Below are 16,577 nucleotides of genomic sequence, written 5' to 3' on the forward strand. Positions count from 1 at the left end.
CTTCACTATTTGGCCGTTGTCAATGGACGGCACTTCGGTGCTCTTCTTGCACCTTGGACATCAGCCGAGCCGTTTCCCCCCACCCCACCGCCGTAATCTCAAACCGCTTATGCTTGCTGCTTGCGCACTGCAGCGCTCTGGTATCCGGTTAAGAGCTCTGGCCAGAGCTGCCGGTTTTCTTACACACTGATCTCTTCGTATCCTTTGCCTTGCCGGTATGTGGGCCGTGATGACAGGCAGGACTGATGGCCTGGCGATAATGGCACAGGTCTTGGCCTGTCTGTAGTGCTGGTATTTGCTCAGCTGCCGGTTGAAGGCGACCCGCGAGGTCAGCTTGGCTCTACCATTCCATTCTGAGTCCTGACCAACCAGAGAGGCCGAGACCGCTTGCCTTCCGTCCGCCCAGCCTTCAGCAGGAGGAAGGGGTAGGATAACAATCAAAAACATTCAAGAATACATCTATTGGCATTCATCAAAAGTTTTGTAAAACCAAAAAAAAAGTCCAATGGCTCATTGTGTTATATCCAAATTTGCATAAAATCAGGGTGTGTTATAACAGGGTTTTACTGTATCAATTTCTGGGGAGTCTCAAGCCAATTGCTGGAAATGTTAAGTGAGGACTGCATTACATGTGGGTGAGTACAGATCGTCTGAAAATCATAATGTTACAACTGTCGTTATTAAGTCCAAGCCTGTTTCCAGTACAGCTTAGTTCGAATGTTGTAAGGGAAACAGGCATGCCAGAGTTGAATACTTCGGAGATGAACCACAAAAAAGAGTTTCCAATATTGCAGCACCAATGAGGAAACGTCTGGTATCAACAAGGAGTTGGAATAGGAGTTAGGGTGCAAGTGGTATGAAAGCAGAGGCAAAAAGATAGAAAGTTTTAAGAAGAATAATTAAAGTGGAGATTTTTGGAATTGATTTTGTGGTTTCCAGGAATGCCCGAAATAGGTCAGATATTGTCTATGAAGAGAGAAATGTGATTAACATTTTATCAGAAATGAGAAAAATCGGAAATAAAGCATATATACATGGCAGAGAAGAGAGCGAGATGAGAGAGTAAAGGGAATGAGGTGGAGACCAAAAAGAAAGTGAATGGGATAAGTTGTGTTGGTGGCGATGACTGAGAGAGATGAACACTTATTAACCTCTGATAATAATAATTAATTTACTGTCATATACAGTGTACAATGTAGATATGCATTAAAATTCTCACTTCCTGGAACTGACAAGGACTTGTAAAAACAATACATAGTCAATTTAATTGAATTTAAAAAGACATTAAATACATTAGATAGATAATAAATATTCACAGTAATCTGAGTGCAAAAAAAAAACCAGCTTGCAATAGTGCTGTCAGAATAGTCTACAATTAGTGTACCAAAGGGGAGCTTCCTGCTTGAGGCAGTGTCTCACATAGAGCCTGTGATGACTTGGCTAAGCTTGCTATTTTCTACAGCCTCCTGTGTTCCTGAGCGCTGAAATGATCATACCAGTCTGTGATGCAACCAATCAGTGTATCAGTAATCAATTGTTCAATTTTTGTTTCAGTTTTGGGGGATAGTGATATCTAGAGAAGTGGTGAAATGAAATTCAATGCATGAAATGGATACTTCAATATTATAAAGTGCAGCTTGATGGGAAGAGTTTGGGTGAATTCAACCAAAAGCTATTCCTTTGCTAGCAGTGAGTTAAATATAATCTGACTGTAATCTCTTTAAAACAGCAAATTTGGTGCCCTGTTATTTTGATGATGTCATAGTGTGTGAGCAGTGACGTCTTACTTGTTACCATAAAGTTGTTGGCAGAAAATGAAAAGAAGGCCAGTAGGGCAAGTTACCTGTGGGTCAAAAGGAGGAGTGCTCCATGCTGGCATCACCACATCCCTCTCAAGATAGGTCACCCCTGGTGGAATCAAAATCAGAATTGATTGTCATGAACAAATCATGAAATTCAGAGTTTTATGGCAGCGTCATAGAGCAAATGTTCATTTTATAACCATCTCGCAACATTTACTAAAATAAAAATAATAGTGCACAAAAAGTAAGACAATGTCTTTGGTTCATTGATTACTCAGGAAATGATGGCAGCGGGGAAGAAGCTGTCCTTGGGCCACCAAGTGCTTGTCTTTAGGCTCCTGTAGCTCTTTCCTGATGTTAGCAGAGTGAAGAGGACATGGCTTGGGAGGTGGGGGTCTTTGAGGATAAAGGCTGCTTTTTTTAAGACACCGCCTCCTTGATGGAGTGAAGTCTGATGCCTATGATGTCGCAGGCTGAGTTAACAACCCTCTGGAGTTTATCCTTGTCCTGAGAGTCGGTGTCTCCATACCAGGCAGTGGTGCAACCAGTCAGACTGCTCTCCACGGTACACCTGCAGAAGTATGAGAGTCTTCGGTGACATACCAAATCTCCTCAGGCACCTCATAAAGTACGGCTCCCGGTGAGTCTTCTTTGTGATTGCATTAACGTGGAGGCTCCAGGACAGATCCTCGGAGATGTTGACATCCAGGAATTTGAAATTCTTAACCTTCTCCATGAAGTCTGGGTCGTGTTTCCCTGACTTCCTCCTGAAGTCCACAATCATCTTCTTGGCTTCACTGATATTGAGTACAAAGTTGTTGTTGTTACACCATTCAAATAGTTGATCTATCTTCCTCCTCTATGCTTCCTCATTTCCATCTATGATTCTGCCGACAACTGTGGTGTTATTGGCAAACTTGTAGATGGCATTGGAATTGTGCCTGGCCACGCAGTCATGGATTGGTTTGGATCGTTTCCATACATCGGCAGCAACCTACTTCTTGCTTCTTGATGTTAATGATGCCATTCTATTCATTATTAACCATTGGAGAAAGCACTATATTGATTTTTTTTCCCAAACTATAGCATGTTTAAAATTTTGAAAAAATTAGAAGTGGTACTGTTGACCTTTCAGTTAAATTTGAAGAAATGTGGAGGCCATTTATTCAATATTTTTTTATCAGATGTAAGTTGATTCTTTACTAATCCCTTTCAACATTTTTTATGTGTAAAGGAGTGGAATTAACCACCAAATAATTGTTTAACCATTGAAACATGGTAGCCCAGCTTTTGTTTTCTTTTCTTGTTTATTAGTTAGGGGTTTAGTTTTGTAATAAAATTTGATTCCTTTTTATGTTTGGCCTTTAAGAGATTAGGAGATTCAGTTTATATATGTTGCTCGATGTTTGTATATGTTAACCCTTGTTAATCCAATCTGATCTCTGTATATCATTCTTATGTTATTAATCTGAAACTTTATAAAAGGTTGAAAAAGGAAGTAAAAGGGCAGTCAATATTTCAAGCCTGAGCCCTTGCTCGAGTGCCAGAAATCAGGCAGATCCCTCAATAAAAAGGTGGGTGGAGGGTGGGTGGATTACACTACGGGGAATTAGCCATCTTTTTTGCTTTAACTGGAACAGACTGAAGATCCAGGTGTGTCTGTGCTACATTTTGTTCAGCACACAAAATAAAACCAAATACTGTTGCCAAGCATTCAAATGAACTTCAGCCTCTTCTTTAACTTTAGTCTCATTCTTTAACCTCACACCAACAATTCTCATGATTTAGTTGAAAGACATAAGGAAGGAAGGAAACTCTTTTGTTTCTTTGTCAATAGTTCTATCCTGTACATGCTTATTTAGCAGTTTCTGCTGTCTAATTCTACAGCTATTTTTCCTGTGCCAATTCACATGCCCTCTTCAGGTTTCTTGTCACCAAATTTATACTAAGCCGCCAGACAATGATTTTCAAGGTCACCCCTGGGTGTTAACTGAGCTCAGGGAAATCACTGTTTTACAATAATTTAAATTTTAGTGTAAAAATGTTCCATCATTTTTCCAGAGCAGGAGAAGCTTTGAGTATCATGTCCACAAACAAATGGCAAGACAAACTCCGGCTTTGTTGTCCCTACTGGCGCTTTGTCACTACATAAGGGATTCCTCTCTATTAACATTCACTGATGTGTGATTGCCATCTCTACCACACATAACTCGACTTTCCTGGCAAGATACTTAACCAATCCCTCAGTCCCTAATTCCTTGGCTTTAAGAAGCTTGTGGGAGGCTTGCTGATGAGTTATTAGGCCAGTCCTGCATATGTGGCTTTTGATGGTCTCTGTGGTTGAATTGTGCTGCTGGCAGATCCATTGGCTTCACCGCAGCACTCACCAAGTAGACCACCGAAGTAACTGTGTACAAATGTCATCAGACAATTGTTGAAATTCCTTCAATGCTGCAGAGTTTTGCCTTGAGCCATTTTTGAATGAGAATCTTCAGCATGATGAACGATTGACTTTGCGAAAGGTAAGGATGCAGGCAAGTGGAAGGGGTTGCCCACATATCGGGCTCTCCTGCTGAAGGACAACCTCTATTCTGCTGAATGAATAATTGGAGCAAGATTGCCATTACTCGCCCAGCCTCATTGTCTTGCCCTGAAGATCTGCCATCTAATTGCTCTCTGTACCTGGTTGTTAACTTTTTGGGAGATTTGTGTGCAAGGATGAATGCACTGAAATCTTTCAAATCCGTAGCCTTTTGAAAAATATTCCTTCTTTCTTTTATTTTTTTTTAACCAAAATGGGTGATTTTCTTTTTTTCACATCCTTCTCAAAATCTAAAAAGCTTTCTATCATCAATAAACTTGGATATATTACACTTGATCTTGAAATATTTGATGGTAGATTGTGAGCACCTGGGGTCATTTATTCCTACTCTCTGTTTCAGTCATTCAGCTAATCTGCAGCCTATGCAATAACTCCAGCTCAAATTTTACTTCATAATCTCACAATTGGATCCCATCAAAGGCCTTCTGAATATCCACTATATTGATTGATTTGTCCCTATTTATCCTGCTAGGTGCAACATCAAAAATTTGAAAGATTCATAAAGTGTGATTTCCATCTCATAAATTCATGTTGACTCTGTCCAATTTTTCTAAGTGGTTTATCACCAAGCCTTGAATCATAGTTTCAAATATTTGATGGGTCTATGGTTCCTCATTTTCTCCCTTCTTTTTTAAGCTGGCTACTTTTAAGAACTCTTCTGCCACCAGAAACCGTTTCTATCATCGGAATTGTCAATGTTAAAACTAAGTATTGACAGAATCTGTATGGGCAATAGAACTCACTATTTAAGCGCTCCCTTGCAAATGTCCCATTGATGCATTAGGGATGAGTAATTTCCCATATTATATCATCCCATTATATTCTCATCTTTCTATCACCTAAAGACAGACTCTTTATTGAATTCAACCATGCCTAAGTGACAAGGCAAAATAATTAATAATGCACACAAAAATGTTATGACTTATCCAACTAGAAGTAAGCCACAAGTGTTGTTGTTAACTGTGTAGTGTTACAGAATTATGCTATTATTAATCTTTAAGTTATAATATATTTTAGAGAGGTACCTTGTGGTTTGGAAACAGTGAAACACACATAAAGACACTTACACACAGATAATACATATTGGAGACTGTCTGAAGCTGGAGAGTCATAAAACTAGAGTTGATTGTTCCATAGAAGTACTGAAGACAATGAATGTTTACTCAGAAAAAAACATCTGGTCAAACAGAAAACCATTTGCTTCATGGAGTAGTTTCTGGAGAAATTAAACTTCAAACAGTGCCAGAAGTGATGTCATTATCTTTAATATATTGAACTAATTTCATCTGAAGTCAGAAATGCAGTAGTATTCTGTGAGAAAGGACTGCTATTGTGTCCTCCTTGTCAAGGGAAGAACAAAGGATCAGAGGATTTGGAAAAGATGGCTACTTTGACTGTCTTTCTTTGTTAAGAGAGTCCAATACTACTGTAGCCATTGTAATGGTCATTTTGTCCAAAGCCCTTGTCTGGGCTTGTGAAATCATCATGGAATTCACAAATTCCATAACCTCCACGCAAGAGAGGAGAATTGTGGAAAAATTATTCATATGAAGAAACATTACTCTGAAAGCAACTCGACAAGAATTCGTGAGTTTTGAGATGTCTGGTGACTTGGCACCTCGCCTACTCCATAATTACAATGACTTTTGAACAACAGTTTAAAGATTCTGAACTTTGAAATTGACTTCTCAGAATCGTGCCCGATCTGTAATGGTTTGGGATCACACACACACACACACACACACACACACACACACACACACACACACACACACACACACACACACACACACACACCTGTGTATAGTGAGGTTAAGTTTAGCATTAAGAAAGAAATGTTATATTATTAATAGTTATTAATAAAAATTATTGTTTTGAAGATACCATTGTCTTGGTGAACTTCTATTGCTGCTGGTCTATGTTGTAACAGTAGTGCTGAGTGTGTATTGTCTACTTTAAAAGGTTGGTATGAGCACAGGTATCCCGCAAGAGACAAAACACATGGCGTGGTGCAGCCTGAAAAAGACTGATAGAACAACTTTGAATCTTAGTCAGCTCTGTTTGCAAAAAAAGTAAATGCATTGCTTTGTTTCAGCATTTTGCAATCGAAAATTGAACTTATTGCTGCAGCGTGAAATCTGATGGCATCTATTTCCAGTCATTTCTTGCCTTTCTAAAAATTCACCCAAATACCTACAGGCATGAGCCACCTATGTACTCTGATATATATTAAAGCATTGCATGGGCATTAACCAATAAGGGACTGTCATTCAGTATCAGTAAGAGCAAAAAGAATAGTTAACCATTCATCAAGACTCCTGATAAAGCAATCTGGCTCACAAAGTTTATTCTTGCATTCTTCCATGAATGCAGCTCAGCCTGCTGAGTTTCTCCAACAGATTGAGTATTACTCCAATTTCCTGCATCTGCAGTCGCTTGTGTGTTTCAATGGACCATCCACACCAGGTCAACTGGTCTTCACAGAGCAGTGCAGCAATGGGACCCATGTCATGCAAGTCCTGCTTATTTCAATTCACCTAATAATTGGGACAACAGCACAGGCCTACTGAACCCAACTTTAGAATAGAGTATTCAGTAGCACGTTTTCCATTTAGATTAAAATGATGTGCATGTGAAGTAATAACTGAAACATTCGATGTTACCCCACTACAGTATTTAATTAACATATCCTTTCAAATGCCCTGCCTTACTTAGTTATCTGCATATTGATTTACTTTTTAATGATTTCTAACAATAAATACATTTCCATTCTCCCTATAACCTTGAGTTTTAAAGACAAATCCAGTTAGGCCACTGTAGTGATATGATTGTATGTGCTGGCTGGCCCTCCCTCCGGGTGTCCTTCTACCTTGGCTCCTCCCTTAGTCCTACCCATGTGACCCCAGGCCATAAAGGTCGAGTCCCCTCTCCTTCCCACTCATTCCTAGCCTTGGACCCGGGCTAGCAGCCTCTAGTACAATAAAGCCCATCGTTCCCCTCCATTTTTGTCCGAGTCATTATTGGGCTGATTACGCCCAACAGCCACAAATCTGATCTTGCTCATTTCTGTGGCCCTCACAGATCAATTAATGTTTTTACTGTGAAACTTGAACCTTTTCATATGTGTACTTCCTTTTAAGGCATGCACAGCCTGATGCAAAATGTGATGTTCCATTGCTGAACCCCAAACATCTGTCTCAGACCCAAACTCTAATCATCCATGTGACCATATTCAATACACACTGGTATAGACTTGAAATGCATTTCAAATAGAGCTTTTTTAGCAAGTGCAAGATGATGGGGATGGATGTGAATATCAGCCAATGCTATGAACATCTGATCCAATACATACTGTAGAAGTTTAACATAAATTGACTTTCCTTTAAAGAAGGATGCTGAAATATTTCACATGATTTGTCATGATGTCAAAACCACTGAAAATCATTTTTTATTTTTGATACGGCATTTTACATCCATTTTATTTTTTTATTGCAAGCAGTTTTGGGCCCATGTCTAAGGAAACTATTGGAGAGGGTCCAGAGAAAGTTTATGAAAATTATCCCAGGGATGAGAGCATTAGCACATGAAGAGAATTTGATGGCTCTGGACCTGGACTCACTGAAGTTTAGAGGGATGAGGGGGTGGGGGGGAATCTTATCAAAACATTCCAAATGTTGAAAGGACTGAATAGAGTGGGTGTGGAGAAGATGTTTGCAGGAGTGGGAGAGTCTAGGAGCAGAGAGCATAGCTCTCATTCTGTCCCTTTAGATTGTGAATTTGATGCCACAGATGGCTGTGGAGGCCATCACTGGGTATATATAAAGCAGAAAGAGGTTGATAGGTTCTTGATTAGTAAGGGTGTCAAAGGTTATAGGTAAAAGGAAGGAGAATGAGATTGAAAAAATATATATCAGCCATGATTTGATTGGTGAAGGAAACTTGATGGGCTGAATGGCCTAACTCTGGTCCTAAATCTTATGGTCTTAAACATGGAACTACCCTATAATCATTTTAAAATTCTGCTGCCAAAGACACATACTTTTACATGTGTTAAAATGATGATTGAATTGATGACTGAAACATTGTTAGACTTTCCTAAAAGCCAGTGATAACTATATGGGTAACTCAATTTTTTGAGAAGATATTGCACTTCAGATCAAAATAGCTTGTTTTGTACAAATGCATGACAAATGTTTAGACAAACTGTATTGATAATTGTTAGGAGGGGGTGTGTTGCCTAGTAATTTGGTTAAGTATGCATGTTTTGGAAGTGTAGAGCATATTTTTGTAAAGTTGATAATTTTAGAATTAGAGGAAATACAAACCTATTTCTTGCATTAAAACCATGTTACTAAATGAGAGAATGACTAAAATGTTTTTTTTTGTAAATTCCAACTGTTTTTAGAAAATAAACACAAGTTCTCTATTTTAATTATCTGTAATTAAGAGTCTGTATGTGAGAATCTAAACATAATACTGGAGGAACAAGATGGAATAATAGATTGGATTGCCCTTCGTTAACCTCCTTTAATTAAAGGATAAAATTAACAGAAATTAATAATATTTATCGTGAATATAAAATCAATGTCAATTCCAATAACCACAACCTGAGAAAGGAAATTACTGTCCATTGTACATCCTTCCAATGATTTTATGATGGTACCGATCTTTTTAAAATAAATAGAAAGCAGATAAATCTTACTGTTTTTAATTTTCCTCTGCACAAACGACAGAAACCTGCTCTTGTTCATGGACTGCAATCAGTGATAATCAGTGGCAGGATGTGTGCTTATTTTGCATGGTGGGTTTGCTGTCACAAATCACAGCTATATGGCAGACACAGAGTACCCATAATCAATGTCAAGGGAGATCTATTTTTTAAAATATAATTATCTATAAAAACAAAGCATTGAATCAGTCAAGAAATGAATGGAAGCCGCAGAACACTTTGAGTGAGATTACCTGTGGATTAAAGAAATTAAGTAAAAAAAATTAAACAGACAAAAGAGATTTGAGCAACTCATTTCACAGATGTAGCCTGATCCGATGATACATTTCACAGGTGCAGCCTGACTCAAGCAGCTCATTTTCTGTTCCAAATTAAACACATATAAACTGAATATCTAGTTTTGATGAAAAAATATGATCTAATTGCATGTGCTGAATTTTTAGAGCAATGTCCATGATTTTTACAATATTTCAGGACAGATGTATAATGCTTCCAATTCGAGATAGGAAAAAAATTTTTTTTTTCAATAAATTCAATAGAACTCCATTGTATTTTTTGTACTTTAATTAATTTTATAAGCATAATAAAACATTAAATACCATGAGCAACTTGTCTGCATAACCAAATGTTGCAATATTTCAATTTGCGAAATTAATCTGTACTTCAAACATCTGAACTTATAAAAATTGCTGCTTTTGAAATTATTAATCTTTCTTTTGTCAGGGCAGAGAGGATTTGTCCCTGCTGGAAAGTTGAGCCTGTATCAACCTGAAAAGGAACCTGGTGGAAAAAAGGAGTTATCACTTGTGGGCGTTGGTGATGAAACAAATTCCAGAAGAAAGTCTTGTCATTTGCCTGAAAGTGCTCTTTCCCTGCATCCAAATCCAATGTGGTATAAAGTAAGGGTCTTTTAACTGAGTGGTTCATGCAATCACATTTTCTGAAATTTCCTTGGATTTCTTACATAATGTTCTAAAATATGTTGAAGAATATGAATATTAATTTTTTTAACTAATGGATTATAATTATGCTGGATAATCTGCTGATAAAAACATTAAAAATTGTGTGGCTCTATGAAACACTGTTAATATTAAACTATAATATCACATTTAGTACTGAATCTAAATATACATCATAGAAAGTCAAATGGCTATAATTCATGGTGAATCTTCTTTGAAATCCTTGTTAAAATTAGTTACAGATTTCTTTTGATTTTAAAAGTTTTAAATTGATTTCATTAAAGAATTGTGGTAAAGCCTTCAGTAATTATATAATTCTTTCCAAGTCTGTCCAGCTCAAGGTTGACTGACAAAATATGTTGGATTTTGTGGTTTTTTTTCCTCTGGCAATTGAGATGGAATAGAGCATCTAGTTTTACATCAAAATTGAAAATTAATTGATTTAGTTTTAGAGCAATCAGTTTTGTGTTACTTTCTTCCTGGAGTGGTGTGGATTCTTAGAGTCATACCCCTTGAGCCTGATTTGTCAGACCTGTCCAAGATACACTAATTTCATTTTCCTGCTTTTGGCCCGTGTCATTCTATTTCTTTCCTATCCACACACCTGTCCAAATGTTTTTTGAATGCTGTCATTATATGTGTCACTACCTGCTCCTCTGTGATCTTGTTCCATATACCACCACGCTCTGTGCGGAAAAAACTTGACCCTCAGGTCTCCCTTAAATATTTTGCTTAGACTCCCCTATATTTGGCACCTCATAATTTTGTGAACCATGATGTGATCACCCCTTTCTGTGAGAGCAATTCCAGCTTTTCTAATCTCCTCATAACTAAAGCCATTCATTCCAAGCAGTATCTTTCCAAACCTTTTCTACACTCTTTGTAGTTCTAACACTTCCTTTTTATATTGTGTTGACCAGAACTGCATATGATATTCCAAATGTGGCCTATCCAATGTCTCATTCAACTTCATCTTGATACCCATACATTAGAAAGCAAACAAACTACATGGGTTATAACAAAAAATCTGCAGATGTTGGGTCTAGTACAATACAAAAAGGTGCTTGAGAAACTCACCAGGTCATGCAGGATCCGTGGAAAATAAAAAAAGGCAATCAATCTTCCTTGACTCCATGTAATTGCTACATGGTCAAATAAAATGTATCTAAATAGCTTTGAATAAATTCCGGAATGTGCACTTTAATCACGTGAATTGTTTGATTACAAATTTAATACTGTGGAGCACAGGGGCAAATAAGGAAAAAGTTGACTTTGTCCCAAACATTATGGAGGTCACCATGTTTCCATTCCCAGTCAAAAAAAAAAGATAAGGTTATGATAGTAAAAGTTAAAAAAAAAAGGAGTTCCAATAAAATCGAATAGAATTGCTTCCGTAAGGAAGGAGAACAGGCTACTTCCCGGATTTTCAATGGGAAGTCCACAAAGTAAGATTTCCTCTTTCCTCAGGGAGGAAGCATTTTCCTTATGGCATTTCTAAGTGAGAATGAATGCTATTCTCATTTCATTTAACTAGCAATAAATATTAAATAGCTTCAAGCCCTAATTCTGTGATGACCAGAAGGTGCCACGCCTGTAAAGATCAAATGTACTTATCCGTGGTATTTCATTGTGTGTTCAGGTTATTGCAGCATACCACTTTGCAGCAAGAGGACCTCATGAAGCCAATTTACAGCCTGGAGAGATTGTAACTATATTGGAAGCTCATGATAAGAGAGGAAGCACTGAATGGTACCTTGTTGAAGTAAATGGACAAAAGGGATATGTACCTTCAAATTATTTAATGAAAGTGCCTGTGACTGAAGGGAGGAACTCCTTTGCTCTGTAATATGTATTATGAGCATTCTATTATTTGAGGTTTATGAAATGTTTCACTTGGATATATTATTTGAGGTAGCAAGGAGTCATGAAGAATTATTAAACACTAAATTTGCTGTTTACATATGTAAAACAATGTGAGAATATTTCAGGAGGTAAAAAACAGTTCTGTGACAAATAATTTAAGTTATATTATTTTTTAAAAAGTGTTTTTGTATTGAAAAATATTACAAGAAGTATTGGTGGATGTTTGTTTTTATTAATTATTAGTCAGTATTCAGATTTTAATATATGTTCATTATAATTGTGTTCAATTTGATTCTTAAAAATGTGAATTGCTCAGTTTGATTTATGCACTCTTTGAACCTTATGTTGAGAAATAATGAGCTATCCCTATAAAGATGCTAACTTGTCAGTTTCAACTGGTTCATTCTCTTCCCTTGATACTTTACAACAGTTTATGTTACCAAAACGAAGGTGAATAGAATTATAGATCATGAGATGTAACCCCTTGAACAGCTCAGATGAAAAATATATATATCTGGAGAACTGATATGCCACACCTGTGAAAATAATATGGTGGCAGTTCTACATTTTAAACAACGTGCTGTTGTTACTTCAAGTTCTATTTGCTTCATTTCAGAAAACTTGTTATCTTGAACTTTGATGGACAAAATATTTTTTTAGGAAGCAAACACTAAATATTTGGGATTGGAACAAATAGAGAAACGCCACATTAATTTACGAACAATACCCAATTAAAATATTTTATTTCTACATGTTTTTTCAGCATATTTCTTTATGCTCACGCTTAATTCAATTGGAAATGGAGTGTTAAAACAATATTATGGAAAACATAACTGTAATTGAAAGTTTACTGTTGTTAATAAGTAATGGTGGGATGATGGAGTTGGGGGCAGGCGGAGGGATGGTGATGACTCTGTGCTGTTAGAATTGAATGGTAATTGAAGAGTAAAAATATCCAAATTCTGAAATTTGAAATGATAATGGAAAATTGAAGAGATGTTCACCAAGTTGGACAACATCAATGGAGAGAGAAAAAAAGAGTTAACATTTTAGGACATGATCTGCAATATGAAATGTTAATTCTGTATCTCTCACCACAGATGCCTCCTGTACTTCTGAAAATCTCCATTTTTCCATTTATGTTAGAATCGAGAAAACAACAATAGCCAGGGAGTTAGTGTAGTGGGTAGCATCAGTGTCCTGGGTTTGACTCCAGTGATGTCTGTAAGGTGTACATTCTTCCCATGTCTGCATGGGCTTCCCCAGGTACTCCAATTTTCTCCCATGTTCCATAGACATACAAGTTAATTGGGTGTATTTGGACAGCACAGGGCCTTGGGCCAGAAAGGCCTGTAACTTTACTGTATCTTTAAATTAAATTAAAAAAAAGCATTTTAGTAATTTCAAAAAAATGAACAGTATTGCATGATACATGAACCCATTCATTGTTATGCACTTTTTTTTGGGTCAAATTTTCTACTAGTTACACCCAATCAATATGGAATAACTTAATTTGTTTTAAATTGACTCATTCAGAACATTATATTTGTATTTCATCAACGTTTGAGCTAGGCTAAACCAAATGAAATATTTTTCATCACATTCTAACAGCCTTCTTCATCAACTTTGACTTCAGCCCCTTCAAAGATTTCCCACCTTTTATTTTACTTTTTCCTTTAGTTGCTAAATATGGCTGTTTATCATAATTACCATAAGTTGTCTCTGAAAATTACTATTATTTATCTTTATTTTGTTATAATTTTACAAAAAGTTCCACTGATATTCAAAATAAAAATATCCACAAACAATATATTTATACAAACTTTGGTTTTGATGGAAGTAAGTACTTTTCAGAATTTGTTGTGAGAACTGTTGCTCACTGCCAGTGCCATGATGGAGGGAGGAAATCTGACAGCAAGTTCTGAGTACACACATGGGCATTCAAAAACACTTCTCTCCTTACCTCACACATCCTTGCTTGAAATCAACATCCCAGTCCACACATTCTAGATCCTCTCTCATTTCCTCAAAATTGGCCTTTCTCCAATTTATACTTACAACCCAAGGCCCAAACCTATCCTTCTCCATAATTAACTTGAAACTAATGGCATTATGACCACCAGACCCAAAATGTTGCCCTACACATACATGTGTCATCTGTCCTGACTTGTTTCCTAAAAGGAGATCCAATATTGCACTCTCTCTAGTCGATATCTCTATATATTGATTTAGAAAACTTTCCTGAACACATTTGATAAACTCCAAGCCATCCAGCCCTTTTACAGTTCAGGAGCCCCAGTCAATATGAGGAAAATTAAAATTTCCTACTCCCACAACCTTATGCTTCCTGTGGCTGTCTGCTATCTCTCTACAGATTTGCTCCTCCAATTCTTATTGTCTATTGGGCGGTCTATCATACAACCCCACGAGTGTGGTCATATCTTTTCTGTTCCTCAACTCCACCCATATAGATCAGTAAACGAGCCCTCTGGACTGTCCTGCCTGAACACAACTGTGATATTTTCCATGATGAGCAATGCCACTCCACCCCCTTTCACCCTCCCCCCTCCCCCCATTCTATTAACGGAAGCCCAGAAAATTGAGCTGCCAGTCTTGTCCCTCCTGTAACCGTTTCACTAATGACCACAACATCATAGTTCCATATTGCCAATCCACACTCCAAGCTTGTTTGCCTTTCCTACAATAGTCCTTGAAATAGATGCAGCTGAGAACATTTCCACCATGTACAACCCATTGACTTCTAACGGCGCATGCAATTTTCACATTATCTTTTAACTCCTCCATTCCTGTATCTGCTCTGGCACTCTGGTTCACATCCCCATGCAAATCTAGTGTAAACCCATTGGGGCAGCACTAGCAAGCCATCCCACAAGAATACTAGTTCCCCTCCAGTTCAGATGCAAACCATTCTGTCAGAACATGTCCCTCCTTCCCTGGAAAATAACCCAATGATCCATAAACCTGAAGCCTCCATCCTCCATCGTGCCTTTAGCCACATGTAAAGCTGCATTATCCTCCTATTTCTAACCTCATGAGCACCTAGCAAGGGTAGCAACCCTGAGATCACAACCCTGGAGGTCCTGTGCTTCAACATTGCGCCCAACTCCCTGAACTCTCCTTGAGAACCTCACTCTTCCTACCCACGACCTGAGTTCTTTTATGGACCAAGACATCTGGCTGCTCACCCTCCCTACTGAGGATGCCATGAATTCGATCTGTGATATCTCAGACTTTGGCATCTGCAAGGCAACATACCATCCGGGATACTTGATCTCTTCCACAGAACCTCTTATCTGTCCCCCTTACTATGGAATCCCCTATTACTACAGCTCGACAGCTCGGCTCTTCTCCTCCCTTCCCTTCTTAGCCACAAGACCAGACCCTGTGCCAGAGACCTCATTGCCATGTCTTGTCACTGGTAGGTTCCTCTGCCCAATGGTACCAAAATGGTATATTTATTATCGAGGGGGAAGGCCACAGGGATGCCCTGCACTGCCTCCCTGTTTTCTTTCCCTCTCCTGACTGTCACCCACCTACCCTCATCCTATCTCCTATGTGTGATTATGTCCCTGTAACTCCTGTCTATCACCCCCTCTGCCTCCTGAATGGTCTGGATTTCATCCAACTCCAGCTCCAGTTCCTGAACTCATCTTGTCAGGAGCTGCAGCTGGAAACACTTCCCCCAGATGAAGTTGTCAGAGATGCTACTGGCTTCCCTGATGACCCACATTCTGCAAGAGGAGCATTCCCCTGCCTTGGCTGCCATTCCCACTCTTTATGACCAGAGGAAAAAAATACATCTAAAACCGCCCTACCTGTGCCTACCTGCTGGTAATATGACAACTTTAGGCGATCAAATATTTTAAATGACAGTTATTTTAAGTCCAGTGTTAATATCCCATCAATTGAAAAGCAGGCCTATTAATGTTTGTAATGCAAAAGAGAAGGACCATCTATGCATTGATGTTTTGACTATATTGTGCAAAAATAAGAACCATAAAGCAGCCACATACATGTATTAATCTGAATGAAGTGATCAACTTGATATATGATTGTTGTCATACAGTTAATGATGGATGCCGGACAAATTTGTATTCCAATTCATTTTTCAAATCAATAGTACTTCCCTTCCATAATAAACAATGATAATTACAGTTAACAGGGTGAATAATTTGTCATTTTTGTAAGGTTAAAATTTACGAAAGGGTAAAAAATTAATAATTTACAAAGATGCATATATTCACAGGTTTCTGTGAAACGTTTTGCTTATAGAATATAGCAATTTAAGGGCACCTATTTATTTTACTTAGAGACCATCATTACCCTAAAAATGTAATACTCCAAGACTCAGTAAATGAGCACATTGAGCATTTATCTCTCTTGCCGAAATAATTGTGAGAGAGCTCTTCGTTTGTGTAGCAAACTGTAAACACTTCCCTTTCCACTGTATTGATATACAGCAGTCACATTCATATTATTTTACCCTTTTCTAATGGTGTATGAGATGAAGCTTATCCATTTGAAGTTAAGTCATCTTAATTTCACAGTTGACCTTCAGAGATATTTTGCAGCATTTTTGTCCCATCAACCAAAACACCAAT

General features: G+C 37.8%; 1 protein-coding gene across 10 annotated transcripts in view; it reads left to right on the plus strand.

The window, feature by feature from the left end:
* Positions 1 to 16,130, plus strand: part of arhgef37 (Rho guanine nucleotide exchange factor (GEF) 37) — a 148,130-nt gene extending 132,000 nt beyond the window's left edge. For all 10 annotated transcript variants that reach the window (XM_069898758.1, XM_069898759.1, XM_069898757.1 and 7 more), the window contains 2 exons: positions 9,857 to 10,032; positions 11,732 to 16,130. In XM_069898758.1, the coding sequence (XP_069754859.1) occupies positions 9,857 to 10,032; positions 11,732 to 11,938 (383 nt within the window). In that variant the 3' untranslated portion in view covers positions 11,939 to 16,130. The remainder of the gene's footprint in view (positions 1 to 9,856; positions 10,033 to 11,731) is intronic.
* Positions 16,131 to 16,577: the final 447 nt, after the last annotated feature.

Source organism: Narcine bancroftii, chromosome 9 (assembly GCF_036971445.1).
Source record: "Narcine bancroftii isolate sNarBan1 chromosome 9, sNarBan1.hap1, whole genome shotgun sequence".
Classification (NCBI taxonomy): Eukaryota; Metazoa; Chordata; class Chondrichthyes; order Torpediniformes; family Narcinidae; genus Narcine; species Narcine bancroftii.